Source organism: Chenopodium album, chromosome 12 (assembly GCF_948465745.1).
Source record: "Chenopodium album chromosome 12, dcCheAlbu1.1, whole genome shotgun sequence".
Lineage (NCBI taxonomy): Eukaryota > Viridiplantae > Streptophyta > Magnoliopsida > Caryophyllales > Amaranthaceae > Chenopodium > Chenopodium album.
In genome coordinates, this window is record NC_137845.1 from 49,587,684 (window position 1) to 49,602,774 (window position 15,091).

The window sequence follows — 15,091 nt, forward strand, 5'->3', positions numbered from 1 at the left end:
TTGTTGTTATTATTATTATTATTATTATTATTACTATTATTATTAAAAAAAAACTACAAAGTCAATCAATTTACAAGAAATTGGTGGGGAGCTGAGATACAATCTGGGCCCCCACCCCAAATTACTATTACTATTATTATTATTATTATTATTATTATTATTATTATTATTATTAATACTATTATTAATGTTATTATTATTATTATTATTACTATTATTATTAATACTATTATTAATGTTATTATTATTATTAATGTTGTTGTTATTATTATTATTATTATTATTATTATTATTATTACTATTACTATTACTAAGTGCATATACCATTGATTTAGGTGAGTGAAAACATAAATATATGTATACCATATTTAACATATGTTAATAGTAGAAAGATAAAAGACAACAGTTTACTTATATTTATTTCACAAAAATTTTAAAATAAAATGATTTAATGAGTAATAATGATTTTACTTATAAATTTGTCTTAATCATATATTTTATACCCTAAATATAATAATGATATAAAAAGTACTACTTGAAAACAACCTCTTTTTTTAATTCTTAAATTGTATGAAAAGATTTGAAAAATAATTCAACTCAATGAACTAACAATCAATACCCACATGCATATAATGTTTCTACACATCGTGATTCTAATATCAAATGTTTATAAAAGAAATTGTTATTAATTGTTATTATTATTATTTATTTATTTGAAAGAATTGTTATAATTATTAGAAATTATTAATTAATAATATTATTAAATATTAATTCTTAATAGTTTGAATTATTAAATATTAATAATGATAACTATTATTATTAATTATTATTATGATTAATAAATATTAATTATCATTAATATTAATAATTATTAAAATTATTTTATTAATAATTATTATAATTATTCAAAATAATAAATTATTATCATTAATACAATATTAATTATTATTATTATTGAATATTAATTATTATTATTGTTATTAATAATTATTAATTGAAAATAGAGTAGAGCAGAGCAGATTTCTTTTGAGCAGAGCAGAGCAGATTTGATTTGAGCAGAGCAGAGCAGAGCAGCTCTAAAGAACGGGGCCTAATAAGGAGGTTGAAAGTAAAATGGCTAAAAGATTCTAAAACTTCCTTGATCTGATTATATTAACAAACCACTGTTTTTAATTAGTTCCTTCCAAAATCAAGAATTCTCTAATGTTCAACAAGCTTGCAATATACAAGATTGTAGATAAATCTAGAGAAATAGAAAATCATGAGCAAACATTAACCTTACTCAGTTGCTTGAATTATCTGAAAGGTTTAAAAACACGCACAAACACTTTACTAAGATATTAAACCAATTCAAGAAATTTTGGCCCATACCTAACAGATTATATTATACAATTATCCTTTTGGCCTAATAATGTCAATTTGGATAAATTGGGTTATGAGATCAGATCAAGTTGAATCCATTTTAAGTTTAAGTCCTTCGTACTTACACTAACGTGTTTGGGAAAAAGCTAAAAGCTGAACCTGATTGTGTTAGTTGATTTTAACTAGGTGATTGTATGAACTAATTTGACTAACTTATTTTATTAGCTGATTGTAGAAAAGTGTTTGGTAAATAGCTGATTATTTAAAGCTGATTGATTATGTGAAATGACCAATAAGCTAATTGTGGGGTAGGTAGTTCATATCCGAAGCTCGGCTACTTCGCGAAGGAGCACGCGTCGAATTCTCTGTCAGAACCTCTATCTGATGCGGACCCCGGGACATTGGCTTCCGCCAACAGTGATTTCTTCCAAAATTGATAGAATGATTGAACCCAGGCTGCAACAAAGTCAGTTTTAAGGAAAATGTAGCCCCCGTTGATCGACGACGATTACAATATCCGGTAATCCCAAGGCAAGCCCCCCGGGGAGGCCCCAAAAAATGGTGATTTCGGTCCAGCTAACCGCCTAATTCCCGGCTTGGAATTTTGATTAAATGGGGGTATAAGTGTCATTTCACCATAAGAATTGAATAAGCTAATTGAAAAATCTCCTAAAATGAGTTTTTTGGGAAAAAAAAAAATTTATTTAGTGAAATAAGCTCTTTAAATAAGCTTCCCACCAAACATCTTGAATTAGCTTATTTAGTAGTTAATAAGCTAATGTTGGTCAAATAAGCTAATTTGCTCAAATAAGCTAGTTACCAAACACAATCTAAATATTTCAAAAAAAAAAAAAAAAAAAAAAAAAAAAAAAAAAAAAAAAAAAAAAAAAACCATGCCCACACATACAAGTCGTCTATGTAGTCACTCTCTCTCAACAATATCAAAACTTTTATTTATTTTTAAGGAAAGCCGAAAATGCCTTTTCAATCCTCCACTTTCTCTGATTATCCAAACAAAGGAGTATGGTCAGTATGGAGAATTATGGAGTGAGGAAGATCTCAAACATAAAAGGAAGCAAAAACCAAAAATGCTTTGGGAGGTTAAAATGCATGGCACACTTGCCAGTTGCCGGTCATGAGAAGGTGTGCCATGAGCCATTCAACCCTCCCATGTGCTTTTGGTAAAAATAATACAAAAGCAAACTTCAAGCACTTGCTTAACTATCAATGTGTTGGGAATATCTCGATTTCCATAAACTATATGACTAAATTAATATTTTGATTATTGAAGTTAAGGACACATGATCTAGTAATATGACATTAATTTATTTATTGGGTTTTTGAAAAAACCATGTTTTAGTGAATAAACAAAGAAAGGGTTAATCTTAGTACTCTCACACAATACAAGTAGTTAGTTTATTCCCCATCATTGGATGTGCAGAAGGCTTCTGCAGTTGCCCTAAGGAATTGGGCCTTACTGTAAAATGTAATCATCATATTTACAGAAACCAGGCACACCACCTCTGCTATTGCTGTTTGTTTCAGGTTTGGCCTTTGTGCATTAAATCTAGGTGCTATGTGAGCTCCATTTTTCACAAATTTTGTGTATCAAAAGAATGAACAACAAACTCCTCATACCCCTAAGTACCTAACAAATTTTTGAAATTTTTGAAAAGTTGGTTGTTGGTAAGAGCAACTTTTATATGGATGTACTAAAAGAGTGTTACATTTATAATTTTATGCAAGTACCAGTTTAATAAATTAGTTTAAATATCGTTGCCTAACATCAAATGTATCTTGACGCATATCTCATATGTGTTTCGGAAACATATATAAGGGTAAAATAGACATTTAGCATTTATAAAAGTATTTTTTATGATTACAGTGATATTTTTTTGTGTACTATTATGCATATATATTATACAATTAGATTATATGTTGTCTTAGTAGTACTATTATATCTCATAGTGGTATATCATTTGATGTATTATTTACATACTTATTTGTACCAATAGAAAAATATTTATATCACCACATCATCTAATGGTATTGTTTACCTACTTGATAATTCTTAATACTCATGTTAATATTTACAACTTAACCATCATGTAAGGATTATGCCTAGAATCAGTGACCGAGTTGGTACACGGTCGTATAGTCCGTGTTACTATGTACTCTTCAATACACACGACGATGTGGTTCATGGCACATGGTCGTGTAGTTTTGCTACTATAAGACATGTCACACGGCCATGTGGTTCAAGGTACACAATCGTGTGGTTTTTGATCTGTGTGGTTATTGTTTGGCTTTGACCCAAATCCAATTTCTATTTTGGAGAGTTCTATACATACCCCTTATGGTTACTCCTAGCCGAATCAGTTGAGTGATTATTCAAAAATTTGAGGGTCTTTTAATTTGTGTAATTCTCATCCGTGAAATATGAGAGAGATAACATTAGAAATCTGTGATATAATCAATCAATTTTCTGTGATTGGTCTCAAATTTGTTCTGAGTTTGTGATCTGTTTTCCCCAAAATCAATAAAACTATTGCTCTCGCCTGCCCGTGGACATAGCCAACGCATTATTGGTGAACCACGTAAATCTTTGTGTGTTTTTGTTATTAATTTTGCATTCAATATTATGCATCCATTATAACAAATTGGTATCAAAGCTTAGGTTCGGGGCCTACGGTTTAATTTTGGTGAAAAGATGACTACTTTGAATGTTAAGATTGCCAAATTCACAGGGAGAAATAGTTTTAGTCTGTGGCAAATAATGATGCGGGCCTTGTTGAGGCAACAAGGGCTATGGGCGCCATTAACGAAGAAGTCACCGGGCCCGGATATCGCTGAGATTGCCGTCTTGGAGGAGAAAGTGCACTCGACAATCATGTTGTGTTTGGAAGATGATGTTATCACCGAGGTCGCGGAGGAGGAAACCGCATCAGGTCTGTGGTTGAAGCTGGAGAATCTATATAAGACATCAGGTCTGTGGTTGAAGCTGGAGAATCTATATAAGACGAGGTCTTTAACCAACAAGTTGCTGTTGAAGCAGCATATATACGGTCTGCAAATGTCTGACGGTACATCCCTTAGAGAACACTTAGATCAATTGAATAATATCATGTTAGAATTACATAATATTGATGTTAAGGTTGAGGCTGAGGATACTGTTTTAATTCTTTTAGTGTCTTTGTTGGTGTTATATGAGAATTTTGTGCAGTCTTGTATTATTGGTAAAGAGACAGTTTCTCTAGAGGAGGTTAGATCTACTCTCCATACTAGAAAGTTACGTCATAAGACGTCTGGAACAGGTACAGATGATCAGGTTGCTGGATTAGTAGCCAGTAAAGGTAATGGACAAGGGAATTCGAGGAGAACATTTAGGAAATCATATTCTAGGGGTCCTAAACCTAGTGATGTCTATAATTACTGTAAGGAGAAGGGGCATTGTAAATCTGAATATCCCAAGAAGATGAGACAACAGTAAAATTATGAATTTGTAAATATTGCAGATGGAGACACCCATTCAAAAGAGGACCATGTCTTGATTGCTGATGAACATGCGCATCACTTTGATGTGTGGGTTCAAGATTCGGGGGCGTCTTATCATATTTGTTCACATGGAGTGGTTTACAAACTACAAGCAGGTGAATGGAGGTGTTACTATGGCCAACAACGAAGTCTGCAAAACAATTGGTATAGGGTCCATCAGAATTCGAACAATGTTGAACAATGCCAGACATGTTCCACTGGTCATCACTCGGAATTTGATTTTGCTAAGTCTTCTAGACAAAAAAGGGTTCAGTTTTAAAGGTGAAGGTGGAGGGTTGTATGTGTACAAGGGTTCAAATGTAGTTCTAAATGGTGCTAAATGGGAGACATTGTATGTATTGCAAGGGTCTCCATTATCTGGTTATGGGTCTGCTGTTGTCACATCGTTTGTTTATAGTAGTGTTGAGAAACAGGTGGAGCACAGAGTCCCTCTTGGGGTGGCTATCCACATCCGGCAAAGATCAGTCAACACTCATAGTCTGAGTCTGAAAATAAAGCACCACAGTCTTCGCCGTCGAAATCGGGTCAGCCTAGTTTGGCTCTTGGTCGACAAGTTAGCTTTGGAAACTCTCCCCAAAGGCATGATCGAGAAGACAAGGTGGCTTTTTCACTATTTGTTGGAGAGGTGGATATATCTAAGTCAACTAAGGGAAGTATTTCTTATGCTAGGAAGAAGCATTGGCAAGCCATATGTTCGAATCTAATTCCGTAGAGTAAGTCCCAAGGTTACTTGGACTTACAAATTATTCAGATTTGTTAGTTGCGCTTTGGGGCAAATCTGGTGCCCAACAGAGCAAATCTGGTTTAATGCTCGACAGAGCAATTCTTGTCTGGTGCTCGATGGAGCAAATCTGGTGCCTAAAGGAAACAAATCTGCGAAAGGAGAGTCTGTTTTTGGTTATCTGTTTTCTGTTATATCCGTTTGTTTTAATTTCTAATACATCTACGCGTCGCGTTCGATGTATCTGGTACATCTGTATGTTCTGGTACATGTACCATTGTGATCAATGCGTCAAGTACATCAGTTTTATTGTGAGGGGATTCAAGTCAAGGTGAAGATTTGTAAATAATATGCCTTGAATCAGTGATCGAGTTGGTACACAATCATGTAATCCAGTGTACACGATCTTGTACTCCGTGTTACTATGTACTCTTCAATATACACAACCATGTGGTTCATGGTACATGGTCGTGTACTTCCACTACTACAAGACATGTCACACGATCATGTGGTTCAAGGTACATAGCCGTGTGGTTTTGGTTTGTGTGGTTATTTTTTAGGCTGTGGCTCAAATTGAGTTTTTGTTTTGGAGAGTTCTATATATAACCCTTAGGGTTACCCCTAGGCTCCTAACCAAATCAGTTGAGTAGTTATTCAGAAATCTGAGAGTCTTTTGTGTATTTCTCATCTATGAGATCTAAGATAGATAACTTTAGAATCCTGAGAGACAATCAATTTGTTTTATGTGATTGGTCTCAAATATATTCTTAATCTGTACTTTGTTTCCCCAAGATCAATAAAACTATTACTCTCGCCTGCCCTTGGACGTAGCCAATGCATTGTTTGTGAAACACGTAAATTTATGTGTGTGTTTTCTTGTTAATTTTGCATTCAATATTTATTCTTTCTTGCATCCGTTATAACACATCCTATATGTTTCAAAACAAATAGGTGCTATGCGCCATAACTTTTCCCGACATCAACTAAACTAAGCAGCAATGAGGTGGAGTTGTGACATCACTCTCAACATCAAATCTACTACCTCCATTTTTATTTAGTGGACCTAACACGACCAGACTTGATTTAATTCAATAGATAAAAAAAATTTAACGACCAATAACTTTAATTTTCCATAAGTAAAAATTATATATTATAATAGTACTTATTGAGATGAATCTAATAAAATCCCACGTGAATATATTTTTCCCTACATGTAATTCACAAAAGATGGTCAAAGAAAGGGTGGTGAATGGTGTAAAAGTCAAAGCGGGTCAAGTAAAAAAGAACGGAGGAAGTATTACATACATAGTCACCGTGTACGATTGTTTCATTGACTTTGCACGAGAGATAAATGAATAAAGACAAAGGTGTTGCGGGGCCCACATACTTGGTCTGATTATAGTTGCGCGGAAATAGTGAAAAAACTAATACGGACCACATTCTAATTGTACCACTAAAAGCATAAAAAAAATACAAGGAAAAATCGAAATAATCAATCCCACCTTTAATAGGTCTTTCCAAAACAATTTAAACTTTTAATTATTCCAAAATAATCCTACTTTTGACATAGATCTTCTTTTAACAATCATTTTGACCTACAACTGATCAAACAAGTTAATTTTTTAATTTTTTTAGTTCATCTCCTCCCACCTCCCTTCTAGGGTCACCACATAAATTGCCACCCAACCTAATTAAACCAAGCCACCACCACCTCACCTTCACCTTAACCTAAAACCACCTAAATCGAAACCACCACCCTAGGCCAAAACTACCACCCCCAACCACTTCCTCTGACTACAACCCCCATTCCTACCCAACTTAGTTCCTTAACTAAAACCCCAACCCCATCTGAAACCCTAACCCTTCAAACTGAAACACCATCACCCCAAAACCCTAATTTCCATCTGAATCGAAATAATCCTCACCTGAAGTGAAACCACCCTCACCCGAAATCTCTACCACAAACCCAACACCCCACCACGACACCTCTTAATTAAGGCAGCGAAGGAGTGAGAAGGAAGCACACCATCCTGCACCAGCTACCACCAAACCGAGCAGCAACCCCCTCACTTCCCCCTTGGTTGAGTTTTGATCCCCATCGCAAAAATCCCTACCCACCCCCGAAAACCCCACCCTAGCCCCGTAAACCCCCTAGCCACGTTGAAAAATCCCCTAAATACCCTGAAAACCAAATCAAACCCCCATCTTGTAAACCCTCCAGGCACGCTGGAGTGGTCATTCAGGGTGGTGGGGTTAGTGGGCTAGGGTTGTGGTTTAATTACTTATATATATATATATATATATATATATATATATATATATATATATATATATATATATATATATATATATATATATATATATATATATATATCTTTTTTTAAAAAAAAACCTATTAGAAACCATGGGTTTTTTTTTTTTTTAAAAAAAAAAAAGCACATGACATAAAACCTAAAAAAATCGGTTATTAACCGGTCATAGATGATTAAAAGAAGATCCCTATCAAAGATGGGATTGTCTTAGAATAATCAAAATGTGGGATTGTTTTGGAAAGATCGAGAAAAAGTAATATTATTTATTTCAATTTTTCTAAAATAAAATTGAAATTTTTTCAGGTACCACTGAGAGTGTATAAATACTACAGAATATGTAGTGGTACTATTTGATCATCCAATATTATTACCCTTATAAGACAAACTCTTTGTGGCTCATAATCCTTCGTCTAGAACGACCTACCCTTAAATTAGACCCGACCCGAAGTTAGTGAGAGAAACCTGAACGTGACCCGACCTGAACCTGAACAACCCGAATTCAACCCGATTTGACCCAAATTTCATATTTCGTAATAATATTAAGTTTTACACTATTTTTGATTGTTTCTAAGCATAATTCAAAATTGAGCCAAAATCTGACCCGAACCCGACCCGAATTGCCACCTCTACCTTAAATATATTCCAATAACTATACTTTATATTATAAAATTCCTTATTCAATCCCATTCTATAATTTTCTTGAACTTTGTGTAAAGCTTATTGTTTCGATTATTAAGAAACGGGAGAACAAAAAACAATGTCAAAAAGTGCACCTTATTTAGAAATAAAGGAAGTTTTTATGAGACATTGATCAATATAATCAAGTTCGAAATAATATACGGAATATGTTTCTATTGTATCATATTTGGATTTTTTCAGTAAATAACGCTCTCTGCGTTTCATAATAATTGTAATAGTTTGACTATTCATATGCCAATGCCGGCCCAATGAACACCTTTGACTATTAATATTTGTATTCATTTATTTGTAAAAAAAATATAAAATTTTGATATATTAAAAGTATACATAAAGACTAATCCAAAAAATATTTCACACCGTAACAATTTTTTTATTATTGGTAAAATATATAGTCAAAGTACAGTACAGTTTTGTAAACGTTACGACCTATTACACTATAGTACTATACTGTCTCCGTTGGACTTTCGCATCATGTTGTTATACGGAGTACTACATGTTATTTTTTGACTATTGCAACACTATTTGTTTATATATTGGTAAAACACATAGTAAACATTTAAACATAATGCAAAAGACAAATTGTTACGATTATTATAAAATAAAGACATAGTGTAACATGTCGTAACGAGTATTGTAATGCCAATTGTTACGTTCTGTTCTTTTAAGTTGCTCTGCTTTGTTCCACTCTGCTAAAATATGCTCAATTTTGCTGAAATCTGCTCTATTGAACCCTGCTTTGCTGACTCAATTTGCTTGACCCTCCTCTGCTGACTCAATCTACTTTGTTTTGCACTGCTAACACCTACCCTACTCTGTTCTACCTGCCTAAAAGCTTAAAATAACGAGGTCTTACCCGCACTTGTATTATTCTTCATTCTTGCAGTTTAAAATTGAACAATACTCTGTAGTTTTGATTGAGTGAACATGTCAATTAAAAAAAAAAAAAAAAAAAGCCTGCACTCTCATAAAGGTCATTTAGAGTTGGAGTATGGTATGCAAATGTAATGGTAACAAAGCATAGGTCTCTTTCTCTCTTTTTCGCTATGTTAGATTTTCCTACTCTTGAATTTATGCCTTTCTTTGTCACATCTCCCTATGCAAAGATAAAAGGAAAGGGAGGGAACAGCCTGCAGGAGTTATCTTCTCTGATTCAAACAAAATTCTAAATTTTTTATTAAAAAAAAATGTTGTACTCCGTACTCCATTTCATTTAATTACTGCAAATCATTAAACGACAAATTCAAGAAACGAGAAAAAGTAGAGAGAACTCAAGTTCGAGTTCCATCTTTTATGAAAAATCGAAGACAAAATATTGATAATCCGTAGAAATTACAATGTTTTATGAAAAATCGAAGACAAAATATACTCTTTTCATTTCTTACAAGTATTATTTTCCCCGTCACATATATATTTGATTAAAGTTTAGGTCAGAATTTTGCAAGTGAATGAGATTTGTTTAAGGATCAACTCAATTAAAAGAGTTAATGGTTAGAGTCTCAAAATTACTTTGTAGTACTTTGGACTTATTTTGTAAATAACTTTCTATATCTTTTTACTCTCCTTTGAATATAGTTAAACAATCAAAATATATGTTTGGTTATTTGGCTTTTTTGTTGGCTAAAAATCCAATTTTTTCGACCAAAAAGAGTGTTTTTGTGTGGGCTATTAATGCTTACAATTACAATTTTGTATTAAATAATCAGTACTCAATAGCCAACAACCGACTTTTCCAAACTTTATATATCTAGGTCCAACAGTCAAACAACCAACATAAAAAGTCAATACAAATAAGTGATCAGACCAGCTAAGAGAAACATCCAGGACACACTTGCCAAACAATGTCTTACTCCGTCTGTCCCTATTTTTTTTGCCCCATTCCAAATAATTGAATCCTCTTAAACCGTAAACTCTCTTGAATTTATATGAAATAATATAGCCAAGTGAGATTTTGTTGGATTCGTCTCATTATATGTTTTATTAATATCTAATATATAAAGTTATAAGCGTTTTAAGACACGTCTTGTAGACCGTGAAAAGTCAAATGAAATAAAAAAAATAAAGACAGAGGGAGTATTAATCAAAGCTGTTAATGGGAGCAACAAAGTATATATACAAATAAAGAAAGAAAGAGTTACTTCCTCCATTTTTAAATATTTGCTCCACTTTCCATTTCTGACCGTTTTTATAAACTTGCTCCATTTTCTTATTTGGAAAGTTTTTACAATATTTAATTCACTTCTCTCAACTAATGGATCCAACATAAATCATATTGATTTTTCAATTCTTTATTCTTTCACCTACCCCACTACCTCCATATTTTATTACGAGTATTTTTTTCAATTTTTCCTAAAACTCTGCGCATGAAGAAATGCAGCAAGCATTTGAAAACAGAAGGAGTATTAATTTGAAACATCTTTAAAACAAAAATCAGAAAATTAATTAAAGTAGAAGTAATTAGTTGAGTATTAAGTCAGTCTTCTCTCTCAACTGTCTAGTCTGACTACTGTATCTTACTTCACAAGTGCTCTAGAATAGAGACTCCCCTTTATCTCTCTACTTTCTCACACTAAAACACATCTTTCTGTCTACCGTTGCAGTTTGCATTTACCTGCAAAAGTGATAAAAGAACCCACACACCCCCATCTGCCACACACAATGACACAAAACTTGTAAAAAAAAACCCCAAAAATCTAACTCAATTAACAAACAAACACCTCCACCAATTACCATAAATTCTGCTGATTTCACAACTTCTAAACTCTTTCCTCTTCTCTCTCTTTCTCTCTCTACTTTCTCTCTCTACATGGACTTCAATCTGAAGCAATGGAGAGATCAGCAGCAGCATGAGTCAGAGGATGAACAACAGCAAAACTCTGCCAAAATCCCAAAATATTTGCTCCTTGATTCTCCCCAACAACATCACCACCACCAACACCAGCAACAGCAACAAGAAGTTGCTGCTCTTCCTTTGTTTGTGTCTTCTGAATCCCAAGACAATAAAATCACAAACACCCATTTGTCTGTTTACCTTGATCACCATTCTTCTACTCCTACTGCAATTCCTACCAGATTTCCAAGTAATTTTTCCCATCTTTATCACTCTGTTTCCCCCTGTTTTCTTTGTGTTTTCATGGATCAAATGTATCAAAAGATTACATTTTTATTCTATTTTCTAATATAATATTTGTGTTTAATGATGTACATATTGCCACAAAATTTATTTTCTAGTATTTTGTCAAGCTGAACACATCGATAGTCTACTCCTATTAGTGATGATCAGTTATTCCCCTGATTGATTATTACTCTGTTTTCCTCTGTTTTTACCTTTTCACTGTTCAGTTCCTTGTACAAAGAAAAGTGTCAGTACTCAGAAGCTCAAACCTTTGCGGAAAATTTCTTGGGTTTCATAAAATTTCATTATTTCTCCCTCAATGTTATCAAATCCGTTTTTATGTCCGTACAAATTTAGTTATCACATCACTAGTTCAAATTACATTATTAACACGGCTAATAATTCCGGACCATTTGTCGGATTTCTATGGCTAATGACTGCATTTTGGATTTTAACCATTTTATTGTTGTGAAAATAGGGTCAGGAGGAAGGTATTCATTCAGCTTGGCACAATGGCAAGAGTTAGAGCTACAAGCGTTAATATACAGACACATGGTTGCTGGTGCATCTGTTCCTGCTGAACTTCTTCAACTGGTTAAGAAGAGCCTCTTTACTTCCTCCAATGCACCTTATTATCTCCATCATTACTCACCTCATTTTCAGCCTGCTGCTGCTTGTGAGTTTCTACTCTAATCATTATAATATGCCAATTTTAACTCATTTATTTGATGGGAGACTTAAATTTATGAAATTATTTTGATGTTAGTGCTTTTTCCAATGTTGTCTGTTGGTATATGTGCAAGAAAAACAAAAACATTAATTTGGTGAAAAGAGTTAACTTTTTATATATTTCATGATGATATATTGGTTGGGGTCATTTGATTATGATTTCTTGAATTTGTGATCTTTTCTTGATTTTGAGTATGTGTGTATATAATGATTAGTAGTGTTGCAAGCAGGGTATTGGGGAAAAGGAGCAATGGATCCGGAACCGGGGCGGTGTAGGAGAACAGATGGGAAGAAATGGAGGTGCTCAAGGGATGTGGTGGCTGGTCACAAGTATTGCGAGCGCCACATGCACCGTGGCCGCAATCGTTCAAGAAAGCCTGTGGAATTTCCTGCTGCTGCTACTGCTTCTGTTTCTGCTAGTGATGCTCTTGTTGGATCACTAAATAAGCGTTCTGCTGCTGCTGCTACCGCCTTTGCTGCTGGATCTGCCGGTGCAGAAACCCGGTTTTCACTCTCTAGATCAGGGGCTTCGTCTCTTGATGCCTTCCACCTTAATCCAGGGTATGGACTATTCTGTTACAATGTTTTCTTGTTTTTTTCGATGATTTCGAAATCGAGTTATTATTGTACATACTTCGTTTTGATCTCAGTAGTTGGTCCAACTTGCTGATGCAATGAATTGTTGAGTTAATGGTGCCAAATTATGGTCTCATTTAAGGTTTTAGGATGGTTTTGGCTTAATTCTGAAGTTATTAAACCCTTAATTGATGTTAGTGGTTATTCATTGCCCTTCATTTGAGGTGCACTTTTTGGTCGCATAGTGGTACAAAGAATAGCGTGCTTAACATCCTCTTGTGCTGTACTAGTTGATACTTTCAATGTGGTCCGAGTAATAGAGATCTACTTCATTTTCTACATTAAATATGGCTTGTTGTGTGACACTCTGACATGTTGGTAGTAGAAAATATAGGAATCACTGGGGACCATTATATTTATGCATAACTCTATATGTTACGCTCGGTACGTATATTTGCATAATCTATTATATTGATACTAATTTAAGTATCAATCAGATTGGATTCAAATCAAGTTGTAATTATTTTGATTTAGTTTTTGGTTGAGTCGTGTATAAATTTAAGTTTGTCTAGTGGCAAGTTGCTTATACTCTATAATAGAGATCTACTGATTGGAGTCGTAGTACTTTTATAATTGGAATTGTTCGGGTTTGGGTCAGGTCATCTCAAGTCATGTCAGTTTCCACGGGTGTAATTCTGTGACTTTTTTTAAAATCAATTAATTTGTGTGGGTGGGTGATTTTGTTCAGCCAAAACTTTGATAGATGTACAGGATGATTTTAACAGCAGGAAATTTGATTCTGCATCTCACTTTGAGTGGTGGGGGAAAAGGGGAGTGGCAAGGCTGTAGAAATCTATGCTAAAATCTACTGGACAAGAAAATTTGATTCTGATAAAACCTGACTTAAGCCACCTCTTTCAGGAAGCAACTGACATTTGTGCTTTACTTGTACTGTACTGTTAGATTCCCTCTAGTTTTTTTTGTTTTGTTCCTTGCTTTAACATATGGTCTATCATCTCACATGTTGTTTTGTTTTTTAAGTAGGTCATCTGACAACAAAACTCTATTTGGACCTCAACATGAATCATCATCAGCATCTGGGGATGGTGGAAAATCTAATGCTAATAGCAGCAAGGTGTTAATGCAATTCTTTGACGACTGGCCAAGATCTGACAATGGCGAAGGCAACAATCTTTCATCATCGACAGGGCTTTCAATATCAACCCCGGGAAACCCAACGTCGGATTTCCTGAGGTTGTCAACCGGGAATGGCGATGAGCAGGGTCTGAGGGATAGTAATGGGAATGACGAGAGAGAACGAGCTCACCAATTGAATTGGAGTGCCGGTGGGTGGGGAGCAAATCCTGTGGCTTCAATGGGAGGTCCATTGGCTGAAGCCTTGAGATCATCAAGCAACTCATCTCCCACTAGTGTTTTACATCAGCTACCTCGTTGCTCTGCTCCTGATACTAACTTTGTCAGTGCCTGAAGATGATCCAGATTTCATTTTTTTTTCTTTTTTTTTTTAATTCTGGAGAATAAAAATAAAGAGTTATTTGAATTTTATGCATAATCTATTGGTCTTTTATTTCCCCATCTTGTATGTTTTGGACAGCAAAACACTAAACTTACCCCACAAGACATAAACTGCAGCCTGCAGGTGTGTAAGGTGCTGTTTTGGCTCTTGTATGTTGTAGCAGAGTTCGCCACATCTGTATTTATTATCTGCATCACACCATTTTAATTTTACCTGAGTATATTTTAGTGTCATCTATGAAAGATTAAGAAATCAAAAATTAAATAATATCCAAGAGTAATTCGATTGACATTTTTTTTCATGAATGTCAATAAATCTTGCTTGTATGATTGAATTTTCAGCCACTGCAAGATCTAGGGTAATAATACTAAAGGATACAAATGAAAGTCGGTGACAGATATTTAGCAGCATGATGCCACAACTTGAGCTTCTCTAAATTTGAAGTACTTCGTACTTGATGCGCTGAATGCTTGTTAGGACCGTTGATG

General features: G+C 34.2%; 1 protein-coding gene across 2 annotated transcripts; it reads left to right on the forward strand.

Annotated features, from left to right (window-relative positions):
- Positions 1-11,276: 11,276 nt before the first annotated feature.
- Positions 11,277-14,790, forward strand: LOC145572507 (growth-regulating factor 3-like). Of its 2 annotated transcripts, none has more exons than XM_081631476.1 (4): positions 11,277-11,726; positions 12,240-12,437; positions 12,709-13,051; positions 14,108-14,790. In XM_081631476.1, the coding sequence occupies exons 1-4, from the start codon at positions 11,453-11,455 to the stop codon at positions 14,553-14,555; spliced, it is 1,263 nt and encodes a 420-aa protein (XP_081487602.1). In that variant the 5' UTR covers positions 11,277-11,452; the 3' UTR covers positions 14,556-14,790. The 2 variants fall into 2 exon arrangements, with proteins under 2 accessions (XP_081487602.1, XP_081487603.1); XM_081631477.1 differs by having other exon boundaries at positions 14,111-14,790.
- The last annotated feature ends 301 nt before the right edge of the window (positions 14,791-15,091 follow it).

Coding starts and splice junctions, on each gene's coding strand:
- LOC145572507 (XM_081631476.1), top strand. CDS start 11,453: ATGGACTTCAATCTGAAGCAATGGAGAGATCAGCAGCAGCATGAGTCA. Junction 11,727..12,239: donor AATTCCTACCAGATTTCCAA/GTAATTTTTCCC, acceptor TTGTGAAAATAG/GGTCAGGAGGAAGGTATTCA. Junction 13,052..14,107: donor GCCTTCCACCTTAATCCAGG/GTATGGACTATT, acceptor TTGTTTTTTAAG/TAGGTCATCTGACAACAAAA.